Genomic DNA, 24,252 nt, shown 5'->3' on the forward strand with positions numbered 1-24,252 from the left:
CCAAGCATTTTAGGAAACCCTTTCCCTTGTTGCTTGATAAGTGTCGGGCCATGTCAGCAACATTTGGCTCTCTTAGGAAAACATCGTCGAACACCCCAATCACGGTTTTGCAAAACTTGTACATCGAGTCAACAAATGCGTTCTCGCTCATCCGCAAGTACTCATTAACAAGATTACTGGAAAATCCATATATATTCAAGCATGAAAATAGCTTTGCATCATTTTTTTAAGAAGTCAAGCTTACCAGGTGACGAGGGATTAACTCGGCAATGCCTACGTATTGTAGACTTACAGTTTCGTAAGAAGTAGAGGGTAAGTAGATCTCGAAGGCTCAGCCGAACAAAGGTGCTCAACTCAATATTACGGTGGCTAGGTTACAATGATTTCGGTCCCTTCTTTCTCCCTCGGCTTCCCCTTTATATAGGAGGTGAAGCTGAGGCTTTTCCGTGTCGTACAAGTTACAAACTGTTGAGCCGCATTGGGCTTTTCCTATATTGATACAAGCTTCCTATAGTAACTGTACTTTCTTAATCCGAAAGCTTCCAACCTTCTGGGCCTCCAAAGCTTCGAGTTCATGGGCTTCCTGCTTTCCTGTGGACCTAGGGTACTTATTCGACATGCCTCGTAGGCATACCTATGTCACCAGACGCCCGAGAAAAGTGAAGAACAACTTTCTTGACATCCAAAAGCGGCGACGAAACATGTGCTCCGGGTAGATTGGGTTGGTAGCATGGAAGTAGTATTTGAAAAGTCGATTGTGGCTGGCTTCTTGATTATGCTTGTTATTGCCTCTGCATGGCCTCGTTGAGCCCCTGAACTGTGGCATCTGCCTCACGTTGTGCTCATGGACGAGGGCTACCGCGACCATCATCATTTGGGTATGACCGTTGATACGTCTCAAACGTATCTATAATTTTTGATGCTCCATGCTTGTTTTACACCAATTCATATGTGTTTTGTTTACACTTAGTTGCACTTTTACATGATTTCTAGCACTAACCTATTAACAAGATGCCACAGTGCCAGTCCCCTGTTTTCTGCTGTTTTTGTATTTCAGAAAAGTTGTACATGAAATATTCTCGGAATTGGACGAAACAAAAGACGAAGTCAATATTTTACCGAAACGAAGACGAAGTTCAGAGGGGGGACGAAGAGGCACAGCAGGTCGGCCAGACCTACCCTAGGCGCGGCCTAGGCCTAGCCCGCGCCTAGTGGTGGTCTGGGCCCACCAGGCGCCCAACCGACCTCAATCCTCCGCCTATTTATACATCTTCTCGGGAAAACCCTGGATACCCGAGCCTCCATCGATGAAAAGTTCCATCGCGGCCGCCATCGCTGAACCCATCTCGGGGGGTTCCGAAGCTCTTCCCGGCACCCTGCCGGAGGGAGAAATCATCGCCGGAGGCATCTACATCGTCATGCCTGCCTCGAAAGTGATGTGTGAGTAGTTCATCCCTGGACTATGGGTCCATAGCAGTAGCTAGATGGTTGTCTTCTCCACCTTGTGCTTCATGTATCGATCTTGTGAGCTGCCCTACATGATCAAGATCATCTTTATGTAATCCTCTATGTTTGGTTTGCTGGGATCCGATGAATGTTGAATACTATGTTGAGATTGATTCTATATTCATGTGATATGTTATTTGTGATCTTGCATGCTCTCCGTTGCTAGTAGAAACTCTGACAAAGTGGACACTTGTGACTCCAAGAGGGGGTATTTATGCTCGATAGTAGGTTCATGCCTCTAGTTTTCTGGGAGAGTGACTTTATAACTTGTAAGGTTGTAGATGTGTTGTTGCTACTAGGGAGAAAACAACAATGTTTTATCGAAGGGTAATTCTATCGTTTAATTTACACACATTACTTAATGCGATAGTATGTTGCTTGCAACTTTATACTGGAAGGGGTGCGGACGCTAACATGAAAGTGGATTATTAGTCATAGACGCAGTTGGATTACGGTCTATATATTATATTGTAATGCCCAATACCAAATATCATAGTAATCATCTTGCCATGTATGGTCGATATTCTATCAATTTCCCAGCTGTAATTTGTTCACCCAACATGCTATTTATTTATGGAGAGACACCTCTAGTGACATGTGGACCTCGACCCTTTTTCTTTTACTGATAAATTCAACTGCAATCCTGTTCTGTTTACTTTCTGCAAACATCTCTTCCATTCGATGCGTCTAATCCTTTGTGTTCAGTAAACCGGTGAGATTGATAACCTCACTGTAAGTTGGGGCAAAAGTACTTTGGTTGTGTTGTGTGCAGGTTCCATGTTGTTGCTGATGCCGGTAGTGCGTCCTGCCACTAGTCAGCCAGCAACACCTTCAGAAGTCACGTCTTTCTCCTACTGGTCGATTAAACCTTGGTTTCATACTGAGGGAAAACTTGCTGTTGTGCTCATCACACCTTCCTCTTGGGGTTCCCCAACAGCGTGTACGCATACGACGAGTACACGCCATCAACCGTCCAAGTCATTTTATCGTTGAACCATGTGTCTGTGACGTTCTTGTTGAAATACTCGATTGAGCTATTGAGATCCATATACGTACATCATGAGATAATGGTCATATAATTGTGGCTAGTGACATCGATTGGCCGAGTTTTATACCTCAAATTGGGCATCACAAATGGCCAAACAGGACTTAGGCGTCGTTGTTGGTGGGCGGATCCTAGGCTAAGGACGGCAAGGTCACCTTCTAGGCAGCGACAATTGTGTGCAAGAACACCATTAACTGGATTGGCCACTGGCGAGCAACGGCCAAATCGAACATGCGTCGTGATAGGGTTGTGAGTTGTGACGCAGAAGGAGGGATGCGATTTGGGTTGGGTGGCTTGCATTCCACAGGGCATGGGCTTGGGAGGACAAGAGGGCGCTGTGAGCGTAGATTGACCGCACCATCGCATTTCATACCCAAATTTAGGCGGGAAATGGATCGGTCCATCTGGGTCCGACCGCTGATTAGGTTTTTTGAGCCCTATGTTTTGTTTTGTTTTTTGTTTGGTTTATGTGTGGGGTTGAGACGCACCTGAGCTCCTGGGTGCGTGGACTTAGCCGGAGACTACTAGTTAACACAGTGCAGAGCAGAGGGCGTAGTATCACTGCAGTTCATCCCACTGAGAAGTTGAGAAGTACACGTACGGCCATGAAGGTCTGCAGCCACCGAGCATAGAGGTCTCGCGCGCACGGTACATACACATAGCTCATTCCGAGTTTCCGAACTCGCCCTTTCAGAAAAAAGAAGAGTTTCCAACCTCGAGTACCTGATTCTTTACAAAAGTATATCGCTGTCGAGTAGAATAAAATCACCTCGAGGCTGTGGTATATATTATTCTTCAACCTACAGCGACATCGCTTGGAAAAAAAGGATACTGAAAAAAGAACACCGAAAGATAGGAAAACACGGGGTCGTCTCGCACTGTTGCTCGTACAGATCTTTTGCCCCGCGGGCCTCGCATTTGCTCGCCCTTCGCACGCGATTAGGTTCGGAGAATCTCATCTCTTTTTGTATCACTCTCGCCTTCTTCCTCTCGCAGTCTTGCAACAAGAAGATGGGGAACTTTCGGACGTCGAAAAGGGAGGCTGCAACATGATGATAGCTACTGTATTAGCTAGAGATTCCACTACGTGCGGGCGAGAGATGACTGCGAGACTACGGGGGACTTCTTTTGGGCTTGTGGAGCTGCTTCTAGGTCTCAAATCGATCAAGCTGAAAAGAAGTCTCCAGCTTAAACGCTGCTTATTTCTACCGAGAAGCGAAGGCTCAGTGCAATTTCAGAATCGGGCCAAGACCAGTTTCCCGAGCTTCTAGCTGAGCAAACTGAATCGGTATATCAATCTACCCCTCCGGTTCAGCACATTTTACAGCACATGCTATTTTGCTGGATAATGAGCACGGTGCTTGCTATTTTGTAAATGTGGATAGTTGAGCTAGTGCTAATTTTATTTTCATGATATTAAATCGGTCCTGGCACTTGAGATATAGGTAGTGATGACTTCTTGAACTTGATTGGATTTGGTAATGCTAATATAGAACACATCTAATTTTGGGGCATTATAGGTATTTCATAACTCAACACATCAAATAAGCCAAATTGTGAGAAGCTCAAAAGAATAGGAGGAACTAGCTTCTAGGAGCTTCTTCCCACCACAGTTTCTCTCCACCATTTTTTAGAAGCTGGCTTATGCATAAGCAGGAGCCCAAAAGAAGTGGCCCTACGAGCCATACGCGTGCCTATCGAAAGTTCGCGGGCGAGCGTGGCGGCCTCGCTACCTTCTCTTTAGACTTCAGGTAGCGTCACTACGAGCCGATGACGACATCGTAGCCTCACGCCCAGCCAATGGTCGTCACGGTGCCGTGTGTGTCTCAACCGAGACCATACCTGCATACATAGCTTTCACCTTTTGTTTATTCTGATTTTCATATCTTTTATATGAGGACAACTGCGTCAGAGATTACTGGGATCGCAACAACACACCTTCCAATAACTTCTCCACAAAAAATTGTTTATTTGAGACCATACCGGCAATAATCTTCAAATTTATAGCCTTTTGATTTCTTTATACCAGCGTGTACGAGGCATAAGTGTATGCGTGTGGGTGTGTGACGCCTTCTTCCACGGGGATTACTGGGATCGCACCACACGCCTTCCATGAAAGTTCCCATAACTATCATAGTCCTGTGGCGAGAGCACGCACGGGCGCAGGCGGCAAAAGCCTCTAACCACCGACGATTAAACTAATCGTTCTAGCTAGCACCGAGAGCGAGACTAGACTACTGCCCGCTCTCCTGGATCACTGTGATCTCAAGATTATGCTATCCCCCTATCCTCTAGCAGCAGCATATTTCTTATCGCAAGATTATGCTATCCTCTCTCTAGCAGGGATAGCTAGCTAGCTAGCTGTGCGTGATGGGTGAGAAGGCTGGCCGGATCGAGAGGCAATCGTTGTCATTGACTTGTGCAGTCGTGGCCAAATTGGGAGGCTGTCTTCTGCCCAACAATGTCGCTGGGCCAAGTCGAGGCCCTGTCACAGGATGCAAGATTCCCCCCCTTTTCTTGATGTGTTGGTTTTCTCCAACGGACCTGATGTGAGAGCTTTTGATGAACCACTAGGCAGGGTGGAGGGATGGTTTAAACTTTAAAGTTGTCCAAGGGAGGTCAAGGAGACGATGGTCTCTCACAAAAGATACGTCTTTGTGACTGTTTTTGGACATTGATGCGGGTCTTTACACCTTGATTTGTACCATACACTATGAAGCCCTAACAAATATAGCGGAATAACTTTTGAAGAAAAATCGAGAAGTTATAATTTACAAGTAACATAAAACCTATTTGTAAAGATAGCTGTGTTTAGTTATCGCTACTTTTATGCGAAATACCATCTTTTACAGCCATTTGGATCCTGAAATCTCAATATTAGTAAAGAACTTAGGCGTTGCGAATTAGATTAGTGTCAACCAAATCCATTATGATCGGAATGGTCCGAGTGCCAATTTGTATTTTTATTTACCTTTTTGGCTATTTGTACTCCTGTTGTTGGTAATTAATAGATTGGTGGATTTTCGCAGAAAAAAATGCATAATCAAGTGGGTCCCATCCCGCCTTATCTACACCCCATCTCTCCTCAGACACACCGTTCTTTCCTACCGCAAAGCTAACCTATACTAATGAAAATTTGAAAAAGCCCGTCACCCACCTTGACGGAGTCAAGGCGGCTCGCTGGGCGAGGCGGAGCCGACGACTCCAAGCCTAGATCGAGTCAGAGGTAGCGCTGCTGCGGCTAGCTGCGGTGGGCCGAAATCTAGCGAGGAAGAAACCTACCATTGGGGGAGTGCGAGTTGCAGGGTTGCGGACGCCGATCATAAGGCAGGGCTTAGAGGCATGCCCGAGGTGGCAGTTGGACCGCAGAGGAGGGTCTTTGGGAAGGATGAGGTGACGAGGATTCTCGGTAGCACGCCAGTGATAGGTGGGGTGGCCAAAAGGTTTGGCAGATGGTGGTTGCAGGGAAGATGTGGCTCAACGGAAGGTGGAGAGGAGCGGCACTCTCTGAAGGAGGAAAGAGACCATGAAGAAGGGGTTGTGATGATTTTTGTCACTGAGAACTAGTCGATTGGGTGTTAGGCGAACCTTTTGTTTATTCAACCCAACGTTACATCATCCACTAACATAGAAAGCCACACAAATATTGGTTGAGATCTCACCACTTAGCAAGTGTGCTCTGCTACTAGTTAGCAAACCTATAAGCGGTTAGCGACTCGTTGGTTTCGACATAGTTGAAGGCCCATGTATGCAAGCAACTTTTGATATCAGGGACCATTGTACCCTGATTCTTCTCGTTGATCTCCACTGAGCCACGCAGCCTAGTGATTCCATGGTTGTGCCTTAGCTTGTGTCGGTAAAGACCTCCGTAGCCGCACGCCGACCCCCATGTGAGTACGTGCCCACTGTCTTGAACAAAGTGCGGCCTCTGCCCTGCAAAGTTAAACGGTGCAAGAAGTGTGGTTTCCACTTGACCCACACCTCAATGTTGTTCATCACCGACAGGGTGTCCCGAGAGACAAGTCCCAACATCCCGTGCACCACCGTGAGGAATGTACCATCTAGTAGTCCCCTATGATAGGTGGGCGTGACGAAATCGTTGTCGAGGTCGAATGACACAATGTCTCGAGCAACCGTAGCCCAGTATGTGGTGCCATTGATGTCGACAATCCCAGCGCCAAGGTCACATGTCGTGCCATGTGAACTTGACGCCAGGACTTCTCTCCGAGCGTGAACACCTGCACCGTGTTGAACACCCATTCCTCGCCAAAGCGGCACGGCACGTGCACGACCCTGTACCCTCCCGTCGTCGGGTTGTACCCGAAGCTATAAGCCTGGTGCCAGCGGTGGCACTGATCTCCAGCGTCGTGACACGGCGTTGGCAGCGGCAACGGCGGTAGGTCGAGCGTCTCGCCGGTGACCGGGTTGGCTACGGTAATGGCGCCGCCAGTGACCCCGTCGTCGCACAGGCAGACCAGGCCGTTGCAGGTGCCGACGACGCGCATGCCTCTGCAGCGGGCAGGCGTCCTGCCGCTCCACAGCTCCTTCAGGCGCTCCGTTTGGACGTTCACGACGAACGCGGAGCCCTGGTCGGTTACGACCAGCGTCTTGGAGCGGTGCGGAAACGAACGCTTGTCGACGAGCTTGCGCCAGCGTCGGCAGACGAGGCGGTACCGGCGGCGGGCGTTGGGCGGAAGACGTTGCAGAATCTCGACTAGGATGTCTGTTGGGAACCACCAGCTGGTGCCCCCGTGCGAATCCATTGCTGCAGCACGGCTCGCGAGCGGTGTCGACTTGATCGTGGATCGATCAATAATGGAACATTGGGTGTCAACGGCCGTCAGCTTTGTTGGTATCTCTGCCTATTTCTGTCTTGCTCGTTTAGGTGACTCTCTGACTATATATTGTCTTCCCATTAAGCCTACCCTGTTTAGGCGGAATACGCTAGGGTTTTGGATTTGTCGTGGAACCTTTTCTTAGGTTGAAACGTCATATACTCGTCTCAAATTTCCTGCGATTCCTGCAGAGGCCTTGATCCAGGTGACGGCCGTCCACACCCCTAATCGTCCATCTATCCAGTTGACGCCGCGCGCCCGCCGCGCTGCAACCCGCAACAATGGATTCGCAGGAGGGCAGCCGCTGGCAATTCCCAACAGACGCCTTCGTCGAGATCCTGCTACGGCTCCCTCCCAACACCCGCCATCGTTTCCGCCTCGTCTCCCGACACTGGCGCAACGTGGTCGACGAGAGCTCGTTCATGTTTCCGCAGTGCCCCAAGACTATCGTTGTAACCGACGGGTGCTCACCGTTTGTGGTCGACGACCGAACAGGGCGCCGAAGGGACCTGTGGAGCAGCAGCACGCCTGCTCGCTGTACAAGCCTGTGCATCGTCGGCACCAGCAACGGGCTAGTCTGCCTGTGCGACGACGAGGTTGCTGGAGGCGCCATCACCGTGGCCAACCCGGTCACCGGCGAGACCCTCGACGTTCCGCCTCTGCCACTGCCGCCGTCGTGCGACGATGCTGACCAAGAACAGTGCCATCCTGTGCGCTGGCACCAGGCGTATAGTTTCGGGTACCTCCCCACAACGAAGCGGTACAAAGTAGTGCGCGTGCCGTGCCGCTTCGACGACCAAGACTGTGAGTTCCCTACGCTGCAGGTGTTCACTCTGGGGGAGGAATCATGGCGGGAGGTTGTGATCCCAGCTAGTTTATCGGGATGCAACCTTGGGCTCGGGATCGTCAACATCAATGGCACGATGTACTGGATAGCGGCCGACGGGCACCTCGTGTCGTTCGACCTCGAGGAAGAGTGTGCCATGCTCGTCCGCCCACAACCGTGGATGTCCAACAAGTGTTTCCTGACGGAGGTGCACGGGAGGCTTGGCGTTGTCGTTCGGGATTTCATCTTAATGGACGAGCACACCGTGGTGTGGGTTATGGACAACCCGCAGTGGAGCCGTTGGTACATATTGCAGGTGACCCCGCCCCGCAAGCGTCCGGGGCAAAGGCGGAGGGGTTACCAACGTCTCACACGCCCGCATTTTGTTCAGTATACTGATCATGTACTGACATGGGAGTCGAACTCCGGCCACGTTGGCTTGTACAAACACAAGCCACCGAAGAATAATGAGAGCATTGGTTGGGGTAGAGGTGGTTGGGGTCGTGTTGTGGGGCGGATCGACGACAGAGACCGAGGGCTGGTTGTCGCGGATATCGAAGGCTGCTCGGATACTCGGGTCTTCGCTTATGTCGAGACTCGGGAGTCACTGAATGCTTACACACTTGGTGATAAGCGAAGACCCGAGTTATAACCCCGACTACTTCCAAGACGAGGTATAGCTAAGGACTAGCTAAGATTGTGAGGTCTCATACTCTCATGCAACAGGTATACCCCATGTATAAATTGATGTCTAAGGTTTGTCTAAATTTGGATGTATCTAGATACTAAAAAGCGCCTAGATATGTCTAAATTTAAAAAATCTTAGACGCCTATTTATAGATAGAGGTAGTACTAATTTGCATTCTTTGTTAGTGGATGGTGTAACATTGCTTTATAAGTCAATAGAGGCTACCTTAATTTCAAAAGGAAAATAAAAATTGTGCCAACATATATAGAATTTTTTCGATATTGACATGCAATGTTTTCTGAAAAACAACGCCTAAAACACAATATGTCCATTACAGTACTTTTTACTGGAGATTCCAGCCTTTTTGCCGATCCAATGTTAATATTAACAACCAACATAATCTGAACCTTAGCTCCGTGTATTGAATCAATGTTACATACAGTTGAGCAATTAATCACTAAGAATTACTTACCACTACCTCCTAAAATGGGCTTTAGCTCTGCTGATGAATCTATATATCAATCTAAATCACCCAAAATCAACACCTCTAATCAATACCTTAACATTTCTAATGACAATTTACGGCTTGAAATAAAAGATTTTTGATGTTTTTTCCGCGAAACGGTTCATTGATGAGATTGTTACTATTCCAGATAACGCAATTCAGTTCATTTGCAGTACCTAACAAGACTCAAGATTCCATTCCGTAGCAAAGTTTTAACAGAAACAAAGTGTTCAGGAAGGGCCGCAGTTCTGTCAGACCTTCAAAGCAGATTCAACTGACTGCAAGACATGAAACTGCAGCTAGATCTTTGCCTGTATTAAACTGTAATTTGGCTCAGTAGTGCCTGCACTAAACTCCGCGGTTACTAGGTGCGATGGGAGGAACTCAGCAGAATCCTGGTGCATCTGATAATTATACAAATAAGTAGTTAATTTGATATGTAATAGCAGATTCAATTGACTGCAAGACATGAAACTGCAGCTAGATCTTTGCCTGTACTAAACTGTAATTTGGCTCAGTAATGCCTGCACTAAACTCCGAGGTTACTAGGTGCGATGAGAGGAACTCAGCAGAATCCTGGTGCATCCTGATAATTATACAAATAGTTAATTTGATATGTAATAGGCTGGGCTTCTCCTTTGTGAAATAAGATCTCAAAAAAGTTCAGGGCAATGGGGAATGGGCAGAAGTTCTGTAGAAAAAATGTGCTTGTTTATCCAGGAAATTACAGATATTGTTGGGTTGATGAAAACAACGAGATTCAGTTTTGCTCCAAAGTCCAAAGGCAGAATGTAACAGAGTGACCCATAGATCACTAAGCCATGTACAGTATCTCACACCGTTTTGGGTATGGTAAGGCTCGTCTTCTTGGCAAGACGCTGAAGATCACCACGAGTGATCACCTCACATCAAGCTGATGTCCTGCTGGAGACAGTCGGCGCCGTCGCATCAAGATGATATCCTGCTCGAGACGGTGCGCGCCGTCAAGCTGACGACGGGTCGCTGCTTGAGCCCGCTCATCATGCTGCTGCTGCTGCCGCCGCCGACGCCACCATGCGACGATGTCCTCCTCGCTTTCATCGGAGACACGAAGGATAACCTGGCCTTTATTGGTGAAACGAGCCTTGTGGCCAGCCTGGACGGCGAGAACGAGCATCGCCGGCTTTTCCCTGGCGGCGACACATCGACGACGGGCCTTGGATTGGGCAGCAATTTGCTCTGGCTTTTGAGCTTGGACCCCAGAGCGCTGGGCGGCGACTTGACCAGGAACTTGTGCGGCGTCTGCCGGGCCAGGACAGGGGACCGGCTGCTGGAGAACCGCTTCTGTTTCTTCGCCGACGACGGCGAGGCGTACGCGGTGGAGGAGGAGGTGGGGGCGCAGAACGCGGGATTGGGGAACATCACCGTCTTCTTGGCCCAGGGCCGGTTCTTGGGGGACACCCTGTTCGCCGCCACCGACGACGGCCGGCCGAGAGGCGAGGCGGGCTTGAACTGAATCCGGGACCGGACGCGCCCGCGCGACGGCGGCGTGCCGGCCTCGGCTCGCGCGGCGCCGCCGCCACGCTGGCTCTGCTTCTCCTTGGCGCGGCGCGCTCGGAGCGGCGTCTGCTCCGCGGTCGCCTTTTTGGTCCTCGCGACGGGGTTCGGGGTCTTGGGGGGGTCGGCGACCGCCACGATGTCCCGCGCGAACTGGCTGGCCTGGACGATCTCCAGCACCGTCTCGCCCAGGAGCATCGCCGGCAACGACATCCGCCGCCACGGGGCCGCCGCGCCGTCGGCGCCGCCGAACTTGCCTTTGGGGGATCTGCTCTTCGCGGGCGTTGCCCTCATCCTGCCAAGACATGATACTAGTCAGTGAAATCCCAGTTGTGATCGGACGGGACGGGATGGGATTGAGAGGGAGAGGCTTGCCTGACGGTCTCCTGCTTGCAGCGGATGCTGGTGCGGAGGTAGCCGCGGGTGCTGCGCGGGCTGAGGCTGACGCCGGAGACGACCTTGGCGCCGCCGGCCACCGTGTACTGCAGCTCCTGGAGCCGAGCCATGCATCGGTCCATCTGCGCGCGCGCGCGCCCAATCAATCAATCAAAACCAGCAAACAAGATACAATCTTTCCCCAAAACCTGATCGAATCAAGATCCTGGCATCTCATACGTACCTTCTTGAGGGTCTCCCTGACGAGGGCGGGGTTGAGCGCGGCAGCAGCGGCGATGGCGGCCGCCGTCTGCCTGTCGGCCTTGGCGTTGGGGCTCCTGGCGACCATGGTCGTCGTGCACCGGGGCGGTGGGCGAGCCTGACGATGATGATGAGCAGAGCGGAGCGGAGCAGAGCAGGTGCGGGTTTGAAGAGGCGGGCGGCTGGTACTACGCCTGAGCCTAACGGTCGCCCCAAGCTCAACGGCTACTTCCTGTCTCTCGGGGCACGGACTTTTCTTTCTAGAGCGCCACAGCTGGAGTCGTAAATAACGGCAGCGGGACCACCGAGTCAGATTGTATACTACGCAAATTTTGCCATGTGATGAGAATTCATACCTGGCCAGCTAATTGTGAGCATTTCAAATACGGAGTTGTAGAAAAAAGCCAGCGAAATACTCATATCCTAACGGTTGGGATTTCGGTTGCGCCAAGGATTGACTCTGAGCTTCTAATACAGAAAATTCAGGGTAATGGTTCTTAAAGAGGACCAATGGTTGACAACGCCAGACATGCACAAATTAAGCAAGTTTTGTCATCGTGGTATTACTTCATTCCCCTTCACACACTTCTTGGCCCATGGCCCAAGTCTCATCTGTAAAAGTTGAAATTTGTGATATCGGGTTACCCCATCCGTTTAGCCTATTTTTCCTGTTTATTTGACCCCTTATTATAATTTTGTGTGGGTACTTTTAGAGAGTGGATTATAAAGTAAGCACAACACAACACAATATAACAACCAAGATCTTCTAATGAATCACCTTGTGTCAGGCTTTCTGAGTTTCTAGCCTGGTTAGAACCTGATTCGTTTATGTGGATTTAGTCGAGAACTTTTGCTCAGCGGTAGGGTCACTCCGCTGTCATCCACGCCGAGGGGTTCCCTCCCCCTTTGATCTCGTTCTTTTTTTTTTCTTTGAACGGGACCTCTCTTTTTTCTTTCTTTCTTTTGTGGCTGCTTCTGCTTCTTGGTCTTAACAAAAACTAGCTAATTTCTCCTAAAAACACTAAGCTGACGTGTTACCCTTTTCGTTCAGCGTAACATCCAAAAATATTCCTATTATTGTAACTTTAACTTAATTAAATAAGTTTATTGATTGCTACTTTGTAGAAATTTCTAAAGAAATTGAAACTGAATTTTGTTTAAATTTGCTCACCATTTATTTAAATCATTTATATGAGCCGATTAGCATGACAATCCAACTTCAAAATCTTAGATGGCCGCCTTTATAGAAGTCCAACTTATTTGTATTTTACTTCAACCATTTGAATTTAGGTGACATTTAAAATATTTGTCTAACAATGCTTAAATTAGTTAAGAGAGTGAATAAAATGGCTTTCTCGGTTATGGTGGAGTAATGTTTTTCATTTATATCATTATACTCTTGAAGCCTTTAGTTCATTTTTGGACCTTTCTAAGTACTTTCCAACACTTGTTTTAAAAAGAAATGGAAATAACATGACATTTCCAAACAAGCGTAGAGAATATTCTATTTATTTTATTTTGATTTTCATGACTTCTATTTTTTAATACATTATACATAGGTGGAGCTTACAAAATGCTTACCTTATCTAAAATTTAATTGATAATAGGATCCTCCAAAATAGAGTATGATTTTATAAACCCAGGATATTAATTTTGATGAGTTATTAAAGGCCTGTAGTAGTAGATCCTTTTATACAAAATTATAATTGGGCAGAAAACTATATTCCTATGCAAAATATAGTTGCATTTATTTACTTTTTTTAATAGGGAAAGGACCCGGAAGGGTCTAGAGCTGCATTTATTCGGTGGGCTTACATTTAACATGAAGAACATGGGAAGAAAATAAAAATACAACCAAGTCCTCAGAAATTACAAACAAGATCCCACAAAAAAGATCTGGGAAAGAAATCGGGTCCCTCTCCACCGAGGAGGAAGATGCACTCGACGCCACGGCTGTTAGCACCGCCACCGGGGACTAGACCACTTGGCGATGGCTTGGCGTTGAGCGCCTCGACGGAATAGTGGAAGGGCATCCAGTATGGCACACCGGCCATGAGGTTGAAAGAGCTGTGGTACGAGCAACACCACAACACGGAGTGGTCACGATGACCAAAGGTAACCATGATGTCACTTCGCCGAAGTACAGGAGCTCCACAAGTAGGAGCTTGAAATCCCCGCTGCACTACTCATCTCCTTTCCAATCCTTCCATCCACCACCAAACTGGCTGCCAAAGAGAGAGAAAGAATCAGCCTCGACCACACCAACACCGCAAGCAACTTCCATATCGAGATCTGAGGACCCAACAACGAGCTTATTGACACTGGATCCGTGACAAGCCTTGACCGCCGCCTCCAGCTCCCACGTCAGGAGCACCAAGACCAGGGCGAGGCCCACCACCTCCAGGCTGCAGCTCAAGAGCATACGGGGCACCTTATACATCGGCAAGAAGCCTAACATCGCCAAAAGCCGAAGATCCTAGACCTAATCCTATACTACACTATTGCTCTACAGGGGAGGGTGCCTCACCGCACCATGACACCGACGAAAGTACTACCTCCATTTGGTTAAACTTTACTTAGCTTGACTTTTTCTAAAAAAAATACACATATTCTATGAAATGGGGGTAGTAGTAAACTAGCGTTTATTCTAACGATTCTACTTAGGGACCACCATCCTAGTTCACCGCCACAACTACACATCTCCGCCGGCCTGCACGCTACCCCCTGGACTTCAACTTCACCCGTGGCGGCCTGAGGCTACATCGACGCGGACCTCAGCTTCGCCTGCATAAGCAAGCCTCGCTCTCAGCTCCGCCTGAGGCTTGCATCTACAAGGCGCCGGCCGGCCGACATCCGGGCTACCTCATCTACCTTCGGCGCCCTGGTGACAAAATTAGTACATAGGGGCGTTGGCTGTCCCAGTGTTCCTACGGTATTCTTGGCTGCTCCAAATGAATGTATTCACGAGCTCCACACCAACATTCTCAGGTGCACATTTTCTTGTACCATCTCTCTTCTACAATCTAGATTTGAGCCGTGGTTGTTTGTCTTGGAATTGCAATGCTGGAAATTATCAGTTAATCTTCAGTCATCGGTATGTACATTTTCATCCATCTCCTCTTCCACTCTGTTCGAGGTCGAACTGCCAGATGATTCCCGATAAAAACAAATCCATCTGTTTACCAGCAAGCTCCAGATTGGCATGATGACGAGCTCGCCTTCCAGTTGATCAGGTGTGCGTTTTTATTTCTCTGTTCATTGCACTTAGATGTTCGATTAATTCCAATGAGGCTCATCTGTGAACTTTTTTGATATTCACGATATCAGGGTCAAATTCATCCGTCATAGCTAGATGAATTTGATATAACAACCATTTTTGCAGTTTATCCGATTCAGTTCCAGATGCTGTGGGGAACAGTTGATTCAACTAAAGATTGTCTGATGCATGCACGGATGTACCATACCCCTCATTCTCAATCTGAAGGTAATTAGTTCCTCAACATTATGATATCCTGCAAGCTAAAGTTCCCTACTAGATGTTCATATTGCTGCCTTTGTTCACACTATTTTTGTGTACGTCAGAGTCTGATCTGATCATCGTTGTTTGGATTGGTTTCCCTGTTCCATTTACATTAAAAATGCTACTTCTTCCATCTGCCCATATTATGGTTCCTATTTGGGTTTCAGATCAAGTGTTTCTCTCACATACTTCGTGATTGTTGAAATATCTCAAGTGATTTACAAAAGAGTCAGCTACTCAAATTTCGAATTTCCTCATCATACACATTGTGCAGTAAGAACAAAAAGTAGTTTCTCTATGATATTTCTAATGCTTTCAATCATTTGCTTACCCATTAACTGTTTTGACTGTACATCATTGATATACACAGAGTTCAGTATATAAATCCAGCATATATAAAGTAGAAGTTTTATTCATTAGTTTTCAGGAATTTTCTCAAATACCCGCTGCAACGCCCTTTCTGTGGAGGGCCTAGGTTTTATATTTTGCATAGGGCCCCGAAATACTTAGGTACGGCCCTGACGAGATCCCATGAAACTTTTATAAAGCAATGCTACACCATCCACTAAAAAAAAGAATGCAAACCATATATGTTGGCTGACATCTCACAATCTTAGATAGTCCTTGAGCTATACCTTGCGTGCTCATCAGGCGTGTCTGTATTACTTTGAGGTTCCACTGTCAATTGCGTAAACGCTCAGTGACTCCCGAGTCTCGACATAGGCAAAGACCCAAAAATCCAAGAAGTCTTTGACATCTGCGACCAATGTCTCCCTGCACGTATTATTGATCTCCACAACACCACCCCAGAGATCGCCGCTACCCGAACCACTGCTTGTATTGTTCTTCTGTGGCTTGTGTTTGTACAAACCAACATCGCTGGAGTTCGACTCCCATGTCAGTACATGATCACTATACTGAACAAAGTGCGGGCGTGTGAAACATTGGTACCCCCTCGGCCTTTGCCCCGGACGATTTCGGGGCGAGCTCACCAGCAAACTGTACCGGAGGTTCCACTCGGTGTTGTCCATAACCCACACCTCAGCGTTCTCCATAAATAGAGAGTAGCGCTTAAAGACAATGCCTAGCCTCCCATGCACCTCCGTGAGGAACCACCTGTGAGTGGGATCGTCGGATTCGGGTATCAACGGTTGTGGCTTGAAGCGCATGACCCGCTCTTCCTCCAGGTCAAACGACACGACGGACCAGTCGGCCGATGCCCAGTACATCGTGCCATTGATACTCACGAACCCGAGGCCAGGTTTGCATCCCGAGATAGTGGTTGGGATCGCAACCTCCCGCCAGGATTCCTCCCCGAGCGTGTATACCTGCAGCGTAGAGTACTCCCAGTCCTGGTCGTCGAAGCGGCACGGCGGGCGCACAACCTTGTACCTCTTCGTCGCCGGGAGGTACCCGAAACCGTACGCCAGGTGCCAGCGCCCGTGATCGCACAGTCGGCCACAATCGTAAATCGGCGGTGGCAATGGCAGCAGAGGCGGGGCGTCGAGGGTCTCGCCGGTTACCAGGTTGGCCACGGTGATGGGGCCGCCACGCACCTCGTTGTCGCACAGGCAGACGAGGCCGTTGCTGGTGCCGACGATGCACATGCTTCTACAGCGGCTAGGCGTGCTGCTGCTCCACAGGTCCCTTCGGCGCCCTGTTCTGTCGTCGATGACGAACGGTGAGCCCTCTTCGGGGGCGACGAGAGTCTTGGGACAGTGCGGAAGCATTAGCCAACTCTCGTCCACGACGTCGCGCCAGTGCCGGGAGACGAGGCGGAAACGACGGCGTGTGTTGGGCGGGAGCCGTAGCAGGATCTCCACGAAGGCGTCTGTTGGGAATCGCCAGCGGGTGCCCTCCTGCGAATCCATTGCTGCAGCACGGCGGGCGCGCGGCGTCGATGGACGATAGGTGTGGACGGGGGTCACCTGGATCTCTAGCTAGGCATCTGACCTATTAATATCTTGTCTTTTTTTTTTTTTGAAAACAAGCTCTGATATATTAAATAAGGAAAACAAAGATACAGGACACAACCAGAACTGGGACAGCTGTCCCCAACATACAGAAGAAACCCTGGAAAACAAAGAAAATACAACCAAGCTCTCGGGCTCCTCTGAGATGAACCAGATCGGCCACCGCCATCAACGCCGCTTCGAAGTCGCCGGAAGGAGAGACGAAGAAGCCCATGGCCGCAGCTAAGTCGCCGGACTGAATCTTTGGAGGACCAGGCCTCTTTGAAGACGCCGCAGTAGCCACCCGACGCGGACGCCGGGCTCTAGAGGAGGCTGAAGGCACATCGGCGGGGGCGCCGCCCCGATCCACACCGGCGGTCAGGACGAACTCGCTGGCAGCGACCAGCAGCTCGGCCTGCATCCAACTCCACACCAAGGGGAACAGCTGCAGACTCACCAAGCACAAGCTCCTGAACAGAACCCCGGAGGCTCCACCGCCGGCGCCGGAGCCCGCGCCAACAGAGCAGGGAAGAAGTCCCGGGACAAAAGGCTCCAGCTCGACCGCCGCCACCGCCTCGCCGGCCAAGCACGAGCACCAAACAGCCTCCACAACCTCTCCGACGCAAGCGCCGGAACGGGGAAAAGAGGGGGAGGACGACCACCACCACACCGACGCCATCGCCACCGTCTCGATCTCGTCGGGAGGACACACGCACACGAACCTACCTATACACGACGAGGACTGGGGCTCCCCCCCACCTCACGGTGCCGAAACGGCGGCCGGAGGTGAAGGGGAGCAGCGGATTCGCCGGCGGAGACCAGAACCAGCGAGACGCCTCTGAGTCGCCTCTCTCAACTGTAGCAGAAGAGATAAGCTTTGATTGGTTTCTTATTAATATCTTGTCTTGCCGGCGTTCGTTTAGGGTTTCCACGTCGCGTTGGATCCTAGCCTTTGATTAAAGCCGGTTATACCTTATGACTGGTACTCAACTTTGCCGTGATTTTCCCTCAAAAAAAAAAACTTTGCCGTGATTTCAGTCGGCCACGCTTTCGCTTAATTTTCCTTTTGGGAATAGTTTCGAGTGAATTGATCAATCTTTATTCAAACGGGCGCAATAGAAAGAGAGAGATTCTACAGGAACATGTCAGGGGTAATTATGCTTGCGGGAGCTCTAAAAATACTTTGTACTCCTCCTGAGATCATCTCTTTTACGTCACCAAAAACTAGTGATGTAAAACGATATACTCCCTCTCTCTTATTAAACTTGTCTAAACTTTATCTAAATTTAGATGTATCTAGATATTAGATGGCTAGCATCTAGATACATCTAAATTTTGACAAACCTCCAATATGCTTCATGAGACTGACGGAGGGAGTACAACACATTGCCAGAAAAAATTACATCACGAAAAACGTCCGCATACAAGATGATGTATTGTGCATCCCTGCCGCAACAGGTGATGTAAAATAAATCACATATGCACCAAATCCTGCTTCTTCGATAAATTATACTTTGAATTGAACAACTGAAACTGAAAATACTAGTTTCAAACACTTCTAGTTTATAGGATAGAATGGATATATCCAAATTCAACATCGACACGATAAAAACCTAAAATCCGATAAACACTTGAACCCTAAACTTTGATAGTTTGACCCTAAACTTGGCACTACGATAGAAAATTTGACCTTAAACTCGACACTAGGATAGATAAACATCGGTGGCGCAGGGGAAGTTCACTCCCTGTCATCATCGTCAGAGCTTCCGAGGTTGTTCCAGAAGCCCGAGTCCAACTCAGAGGAGGAGCCCAACGAGAGGTCAATGGTAGAGGGGCCACCCTCGATCACCACTACCGCAACCTCTTTATCCTTCTTCTTCTTGGCCTTCTCCCTCGCCGTGAAGTACTCGATCTAGAACTGAACGAGCTCGGGGTGATCATGGCGAATCTTCACCATTGCCTCCTCGTTGGCCTCTTGCGCCCTAATCTGCAAAAATGCATAGAAATTCTCCTTCTCCGGCTCCCGGGTGACCATGTGCACCAACGGCGATATGAACTCGGCCTCCTTGAGGCTCTCCACGTCGGGGTAGTTCATCTCGGCGCGCGGTCAGCTGAACGTCCACACACAGAAGTCATAGGCGCGTGCGGCAAGCTCTGGTGACGTGAATGTCCCGAGCCACTAGCGAGCGCCGTCCATCGTATCTTCGTGGCGCAATGGCCAGAATTCTGCCTCCGCACACCGTGGAAACCCATCGATGATCTAGGATAGTGTAGTGGCATCCAGAGGCGGCCCGACGACGTATCGATCTCGATTCGGCACGGTATTGCGGGGGTCGGTGTGTCGGGCCTCGTGGTGGTGGATCTAGTTTTCTAGGTCTCGCGGGTGGCGAATGTGGTAGAAATCCGAGGCGGCGGCGACGAGACAGCTAGCAGAAAGAGGCGCAATGAAGCTTCCAAACTGTTGTTGGGCTGCGCGACACGTCAGAATATAGGATACATCACCTCTCCTTGTGATGTATATTTGGGTAACTTGGTCCAAGATATACATCACGATGCAAAAAAAATCATCACCAAATAGCTTAAGGTCATTTGTTGGACAGACAATTTTTCGCTACATGTGACGTACGGTTTTTACATCACCAACTCCAATTTGCACCATCTGTTAGAGATGCTGTGAGACCGTGTACTCTTAGAAAATATATGAAAAAAAAAAAAGAATGTTCCGAACGAACTGATGATGCGGTTTCACTGTATATTATTTGGGTTATATCCAACACAATTGTTCTACTAAAAATGTCGTTCTCTCATATCACAGGAAATATCGTAACACTTCACTTTTTCCCATAGGTAGGAAACCAAAACTATCAATGATCCATGACCTAGTCTTAGAGGCGAGACAATGGATATGTTTCCTAATTTTTAGCTAGATGAAATCACAATTCGTCATGGGCGAGTTTGGTAAGCTGCATGCCCCTTGACCCGCATGGAGCTAGCAATTTTCGGCCCGTTTGGATGCCTGGGCCGAGCCGCGTTGTTGCATCGCACGGTTCTCAAAGCACTCCTGAGACAGGCCCTGGAGGAACGCCCAGAATGGCAGTTTCTCCGGGGCCAGACCTGTTGCGGCTAGAAGGCTGCACGCATGGGGAAGGGAGGCGGAAACGCCGTGTCCCTTCGGGAACACGTGCCAAAATTAGCCTCACCGCTCCCCTCTCCTTCCTCTCACTCGTGACCGCACTCTCACCTCCCCCAAACTGTCACATCACCCGGCGGTTTCCCTCCCGCCGACCAATCCGCCGAACCGCCGCACGGAGGAGCACTGGTACTGGCGGAGGAGACCTCGATGAGCAGCACCGTGACATTGTCCGCAATCTGCTCCGCGGTCTTCATCGGCATCTAGACTTTGCCCGCGACCTAGAGCTCGTCCTTGGCCGGAACAATGGCGGTAAGGACCTCTCCTTCTCACCTTCGTACTCGTTCTGGTAGAACATGCCATTCTCGGGCATTTGCGACGACATGCACATTAGATGTGCTAGGGTTTCCTTTAGGATAGCGTTCAAATTGATGTTTGTCCGGTGTTTGTCTCCATTCTTGCTGTTCTTGTCCAGTTTTTTATTTTCACAGTCTCGATTTGCTTAGATCTGTTACTCTAGTATCGGATTGCGGTAGATCCTTCCTAGACCGGGCTTTGGATTGGTGAAACTGGCAGATTGTACTGTGCATGCATAGAGGGGAAGGTTTTTTGTGTTCGGGTTTAGCATGTTGTGATTGTTGTGCGAAAGATTAAGCTGAGTCGCGCTAGTTTGTTCAGACGCAAGAGGAGTGGGAGGACTTGAAGAACGAAGTTGCTATGCTCAAGAATATGCAGAGGACACAAGCACAAGTGATGAGGGCTAAGAAACAGGAATGAGAGGTAGAAAAAAGGCTTTGGAGGCTGAAAAGAGAAAGCTAGAGTATGACATATACAATCTGCTTCAAGTGAACTTTGCAATCAAGGACAAGCTCAAGAGGATCATGGCTACTTGTGACGAGTGATGAATGTGATGTAGATGTACTGTACGAGAATTTGTAATGTGGCCTAAGTATAATTTGTAATGTACCCTAACTACCACTCGTAATGTACTCAATTTGAAGTGCTACTTGTCTTGTTTCTTGATTGAACTAGGCCAATGATTATAACCTGGGATCATAGTATGAGGAGATGATTGATCAGAACCTATGACATGACTTAACATGACCATGCCATTGGTTCTATTCAAACATCTCCTACATATGTCCTCATTGTATGAGACCTCTAATACTCTGCTTTGCATGTTTCTGCTTCTTCAGTTCTTCATTGGGCAATGATTCAACTATGACACAACGGCAGGCAGGGTGCTGCCCTTAAACTTAGTCATGTGTGCCATATTACTGGCACACTAGACTTAGTTTGGGGACAATGTCTTTGTCTGCTGTGTGATCCTACATATGAGACCTTGTTTTGGTATGTCTGGTGCATTGGACAATCATTCAACAAAGGCATAGTGGAAGGCTAGGTGGTGGCCTCAAACTTAGTCATGTGTGCCACTGTCGTAGCATAGTACACTTAGTTTGTGGCCATTCCCTATGCCTGCCGTGTGAGCAAATGTATGAGGCCTTACTAATGTTATCAATGTCTGTGTTCATCTTAACTACTTGTTAGCAGGCACACCTCTAATTGCTTGTGTTCTTCTGGCAGACTGAGAAGATCATGCTTGGGTCACGTGCTGAGGTTCTTGGCGAGGGGCCGGCGAAGAAGCATCGTGGAAGGCCGGCTAAGGTCGGCCACTTTCACGAGGAGGCAGGGCCGGACCACTTCCTCAAAATCATCTTCAAGCCCACCTTCGGCCGGCTCATGATCCCTAAAGCTTTCGTCAAGTGGTTCAGAGAAATTCCTTCCAACATCATCGTCACCACCAACACCGGATGCAACTGCAGGATGACTACGAGGAGAGAAGGCAATGACGCATTCATCGACCAGGGATGGACGGCCTTCGCCATCGCCCATCAGCTCAAGGTAGGCCAGTTTGTCACCTTCAGGAAGGTGTCCTCCTTCTAGTACAGTGTGATCATCTTCGACCACACCTACACTGAGGTGGTGAGCAGGTGCCCGTACCATGGCGATGACACCAGGTGTGTCGTCTCCGAGCATCATGTCTGAAGCTAACCTGGTACCATGTCGTGTCTAGTTCCTGTTCGTGTCTAGTGTGTTGAACTATGATCCTGTCTGCCGTGTCCAGAACTATGATCGTGTCTGCAAAATGTTGTGTCGTGAACTTGTGTCGTCTATGATCACTGCTATGTCATCTATGATTGTGTTCTTACTTGTGATGTTGATCGCTGGTAACCTCACCACTGAAGGGAAGAGGTTACCAGAACCAGATTATGGGTTGCAACCAAATAACAGGGGCGCCGTTCTGGGTTGCTACAAGGCCTGGAAAGCGACCTACCAAACGGCTAGAGCCCAAATCTCCATGGGGCCGAAAAATCTCTGGACAGACCACCAAATAAAGTCGCTTTTATCGCCCATGGTCTCTCTTGGACACGTAGGGGGCTCCTTCCCACTGCGCCAGTGGTGCAGGAATTAGGTGCAGGCAACCAAACGCGCCCCATAAGTCAGATTACTGGCCGTTTATTTGTGTTTACGGCGCGAATCTAGACGCGGCCCATTCGTGTAGGCTCTGGTCGTAGTGTTCGCTCGGTTTTTTACTCTTTTAGTCTGGTTTTTGGTTTAACTCAGCTGAGCCTGGTTTTTCTATTTCATCTCATTTCCCCTCCCACTGTTTCGTTCTCATGGGGCAGCCGGGCAAGTCGACGAGGCGGAGGCTCGATTTATCCACATGGCGGCGAGCTGAGAGCGCGAGTCTACTAGAGGGAGGAGGCAGCGTGGGGTGGAGGGAGGGGGAAGGCGCGGTGGAACATCTACACCTCAGCCACTTTCCTCGTTTCTGTTATATTGTGATCCAAATTCATATACTAAAGGGAGGTTAACTTCTGACGAGCGAAGCGAGGCCCGTCGTCGGTAGGCTTGGGCCGAAGCGTAGCGGTGTCTGAAGTTAGCCCATACGTCGTGCCCTCCAGGGACGCCTGCAAAGGGGGCGCGGGGGGGGGGGGGGATGATACGTCTCAAACGTATCTATAATTTCTTATGTTCCATGCTACTTTTATGATGACACTCACATGTTTTATACACATTATATGTCGTTATTATGCATTTTCCGGCACTAACCTATTGACGAGATGCCGAAGAGCCAGTTGTTGTTTTCTGCTGTTTTTGGTTTCAGAAATCCTAGTAAGGAAATATTCTCGGAATTGGACGAAATCAACGCCCAGGGTCCTATTTTTCCACGAAGCTTCCAGAAGACCGAAGAGGATACGAAGTGGGGCCACGAGGCGACGACACGCCAGGGCGGCGCGGCCTGGGCCCTGGCCGCGCGACCCTGTTGTGTGGGTCCCTCGTGATGCCCCTTGACCTGCCCTTCCGCCTACTTAAAGCCTTCGTCGATAATAACTCCAGTACCGAGAGCCACGATACGGAAAACCTTCCAGAGACGCTGCCGCCACCAATCCCATCTTGGGGGATTCAGGAGATCGCCTCCGGCACCCTGCCGGAGAGGGAAATCATCTCCCGGAGGTCTCTTCATCGCCATGATCGCCTCCGGATCGATGTGTGAGTAGTCCACCCCTGGACTATGGGTCATAGCAGTAGCTAGATGGTTGTCTTCTCCTCATTGTGCTATCATGTTAGATCTTGTGAGCTGCCTATCATGATCAAGATCATCTATTTGTAATGCTACATGTTGTGTTTGTTGGGATCCGATGAATATTGAATACTATGTCAAGTTGATTATCAATCTATCATATATGTTATTTATGTTCTTGCATGCTCTCCGTTGCTAGTAGAGGCTCTGGCCAAGTTGATACTTGTGACTCCAAGAGGGAGTATTTATGCTCGATAGTGGATTCATGCCTCCATTAAATCTGGGACAGTGACAGAAAGTTCTAAGGTTGTGGATGTGCTGTTGCTACTAGTGACATAGGCATCCCAAATGGGCTTGCCGAAGATAGTACCCGGGGTTTACTGAAGGCCCACTACCCGAAGAATAAGAGGATTCGAGAGCCCAAGATGTATTTAAGGAAAGATAGAGTTGTAATAGGAAATGTTATTTTGTAATCTGGCGGGATGAG

The 24,252-nt window shown here is 49.1% G+C and overlaps 5 protein-coding genes across 5 annotated transcripts; 2 read left to right on the forward strand and 3 right to left on the reverse strand.

Annotated features, from left to right (window-relative positions):
* Window positions 1-6,612: 6,612 nt before the first annotated feature.
* Window positions 6,613-7,314, reverse strand: LOC127336863 (F-box protein At3g07870-like). The gene has a single exon (XM_051363732.1). The coding sequence runs from the start codon at window positions 7,312-7,314 to the stop codon at window positions 6,613-6,615; it is 702 nt and encodes a 233-aa protein (XP_051219692.1).
* Window positions 7,315-7,667: 353 nt separating this feature from the next.
* On the forward strand, window positions 7,668-8,864 carry LOC127315776 (putative F-box protein At1g32420). Its single transcript, XM_051346256.2, has one exon. The coding sequence runs from the start codon at window positions 7,668-7,670 to the stop codon at window positions 8,862-8,864; it is 1,197 nt and encodes a 398-aa protein (XP_051202216.1).
* Window positions 8,865-10,094: 1,230 nt separating this feature from the next.
* Window positions 10,095-11,804, reverse strand: LOC127322371 (microtubule-binding protein TANGLED1). The gene is made up of 3 exons (XM_051351150.2): window positions 11,561-11,804; window positions 11,317-11,459; window positions 10,095-11,236 (listed from the first exon to the last, which is right to left on the reverse strand). Exons 1-3 carry the CDS (start codon window positions 11,663-11,665, stop codon window positions 10,354-10,356), a joined length of 1,131 nt encoding a protein of 376 aa, XP_051207110.1. The 5' UTR covers window positions 11,666-11,804; the 3' UTR covers window positions 10,095-10,353.
* Window positions 11,805-15,759: 3,955 nt separating this feature from the next.
* LOC127336874 (F-box protein At5g65850-like) lies at window positions 15,760-16,968 on the reverse strand. The gene has a single exon (XM_051363741.1). It carries the CDS (start codon window positions 16,966-16,968, stop codon window positions 15,760-15,762), a length of 1,209 nt encoding a protein of 402 aa, XP_051219701.1.
* Window positions 16,969-20,485: 3,517 nt separating this feature from the next.
* On the forward strand, window positions 20,486-22,123 carry LOC139834012 (B3 domain-containing protein At1g49475-like). The gene is made up of 2 exons (XM_071824395.1): window positions 20,486-20,491; window positions 21,764-22,123. Exons 1-2 carry the CDS (start codon window positions 20,486-20,488, stop codon window positions 22,121-22,123), a joined length of 366 nt encoding a protein of 121 aa, XP_071680496.1.
* The last annotated feature ends 2,129 nt before the right edge of the window (window positions 22,124-24,252 follow it).

The sequence above is a fragment of the Lolium perenne genome, chromosome 1 (assembly GCF_019359855.2).
Source record: "Lolium perenne isolate Kyuss_39 chromosome 1, Kyuss_2.0, whole genome shotgun sequence".
Taxonomy (NCBI): Eukaryota; Viridiplantae; Streptophyta; class Magnoliopsida; order Poales; family Poaceae; genus Lolium; species Lolium perenne.

Coding starts and splice junctions, on each gene's coding strand:
- LOC127336863 (XM_051363732.1), bottom strand. CDS start 7,314: ATGGATTCGCACGGGGGCACCAGCTGGTGGTTCCCAACAGACATCCTA.
- LOC127315776 (XM_051346256.2), top strand. CDS start 7,668: ATGGATTCGCAGGAGGGCAGCCGCTGGCAATTCCCAACAGACGCCTTC.
- LOC127322371 (XM_051351150.2), bottom strand. CDS start 11,665: ATGGTCGCCAGGAGCCCCAACGCCAAGGCCGACAGGCAGACGGCGGCC. Junction 11,460..11,560: donor TCAGGGAGACCCTCAAGAAG/GTACGTATGAGA, acceptor GCGCGCGCGCAG/ATGGACCGATGCATGGCTCG. Junction 11,237..11,316: donor TGCAAGCAGGAGACCGTCAG/GCAAGCCTCTCC, acceptor ATGTCTTGGCAG/GATGAGGGCAACGCCCGCGA.
- LOC127336874 (XM_051363741.1), bottom strand. CDS start 16,968: ATGGATTCGCAGGAGGGCACCCGCTGGCGATTCCCAACAGACGCCTTC.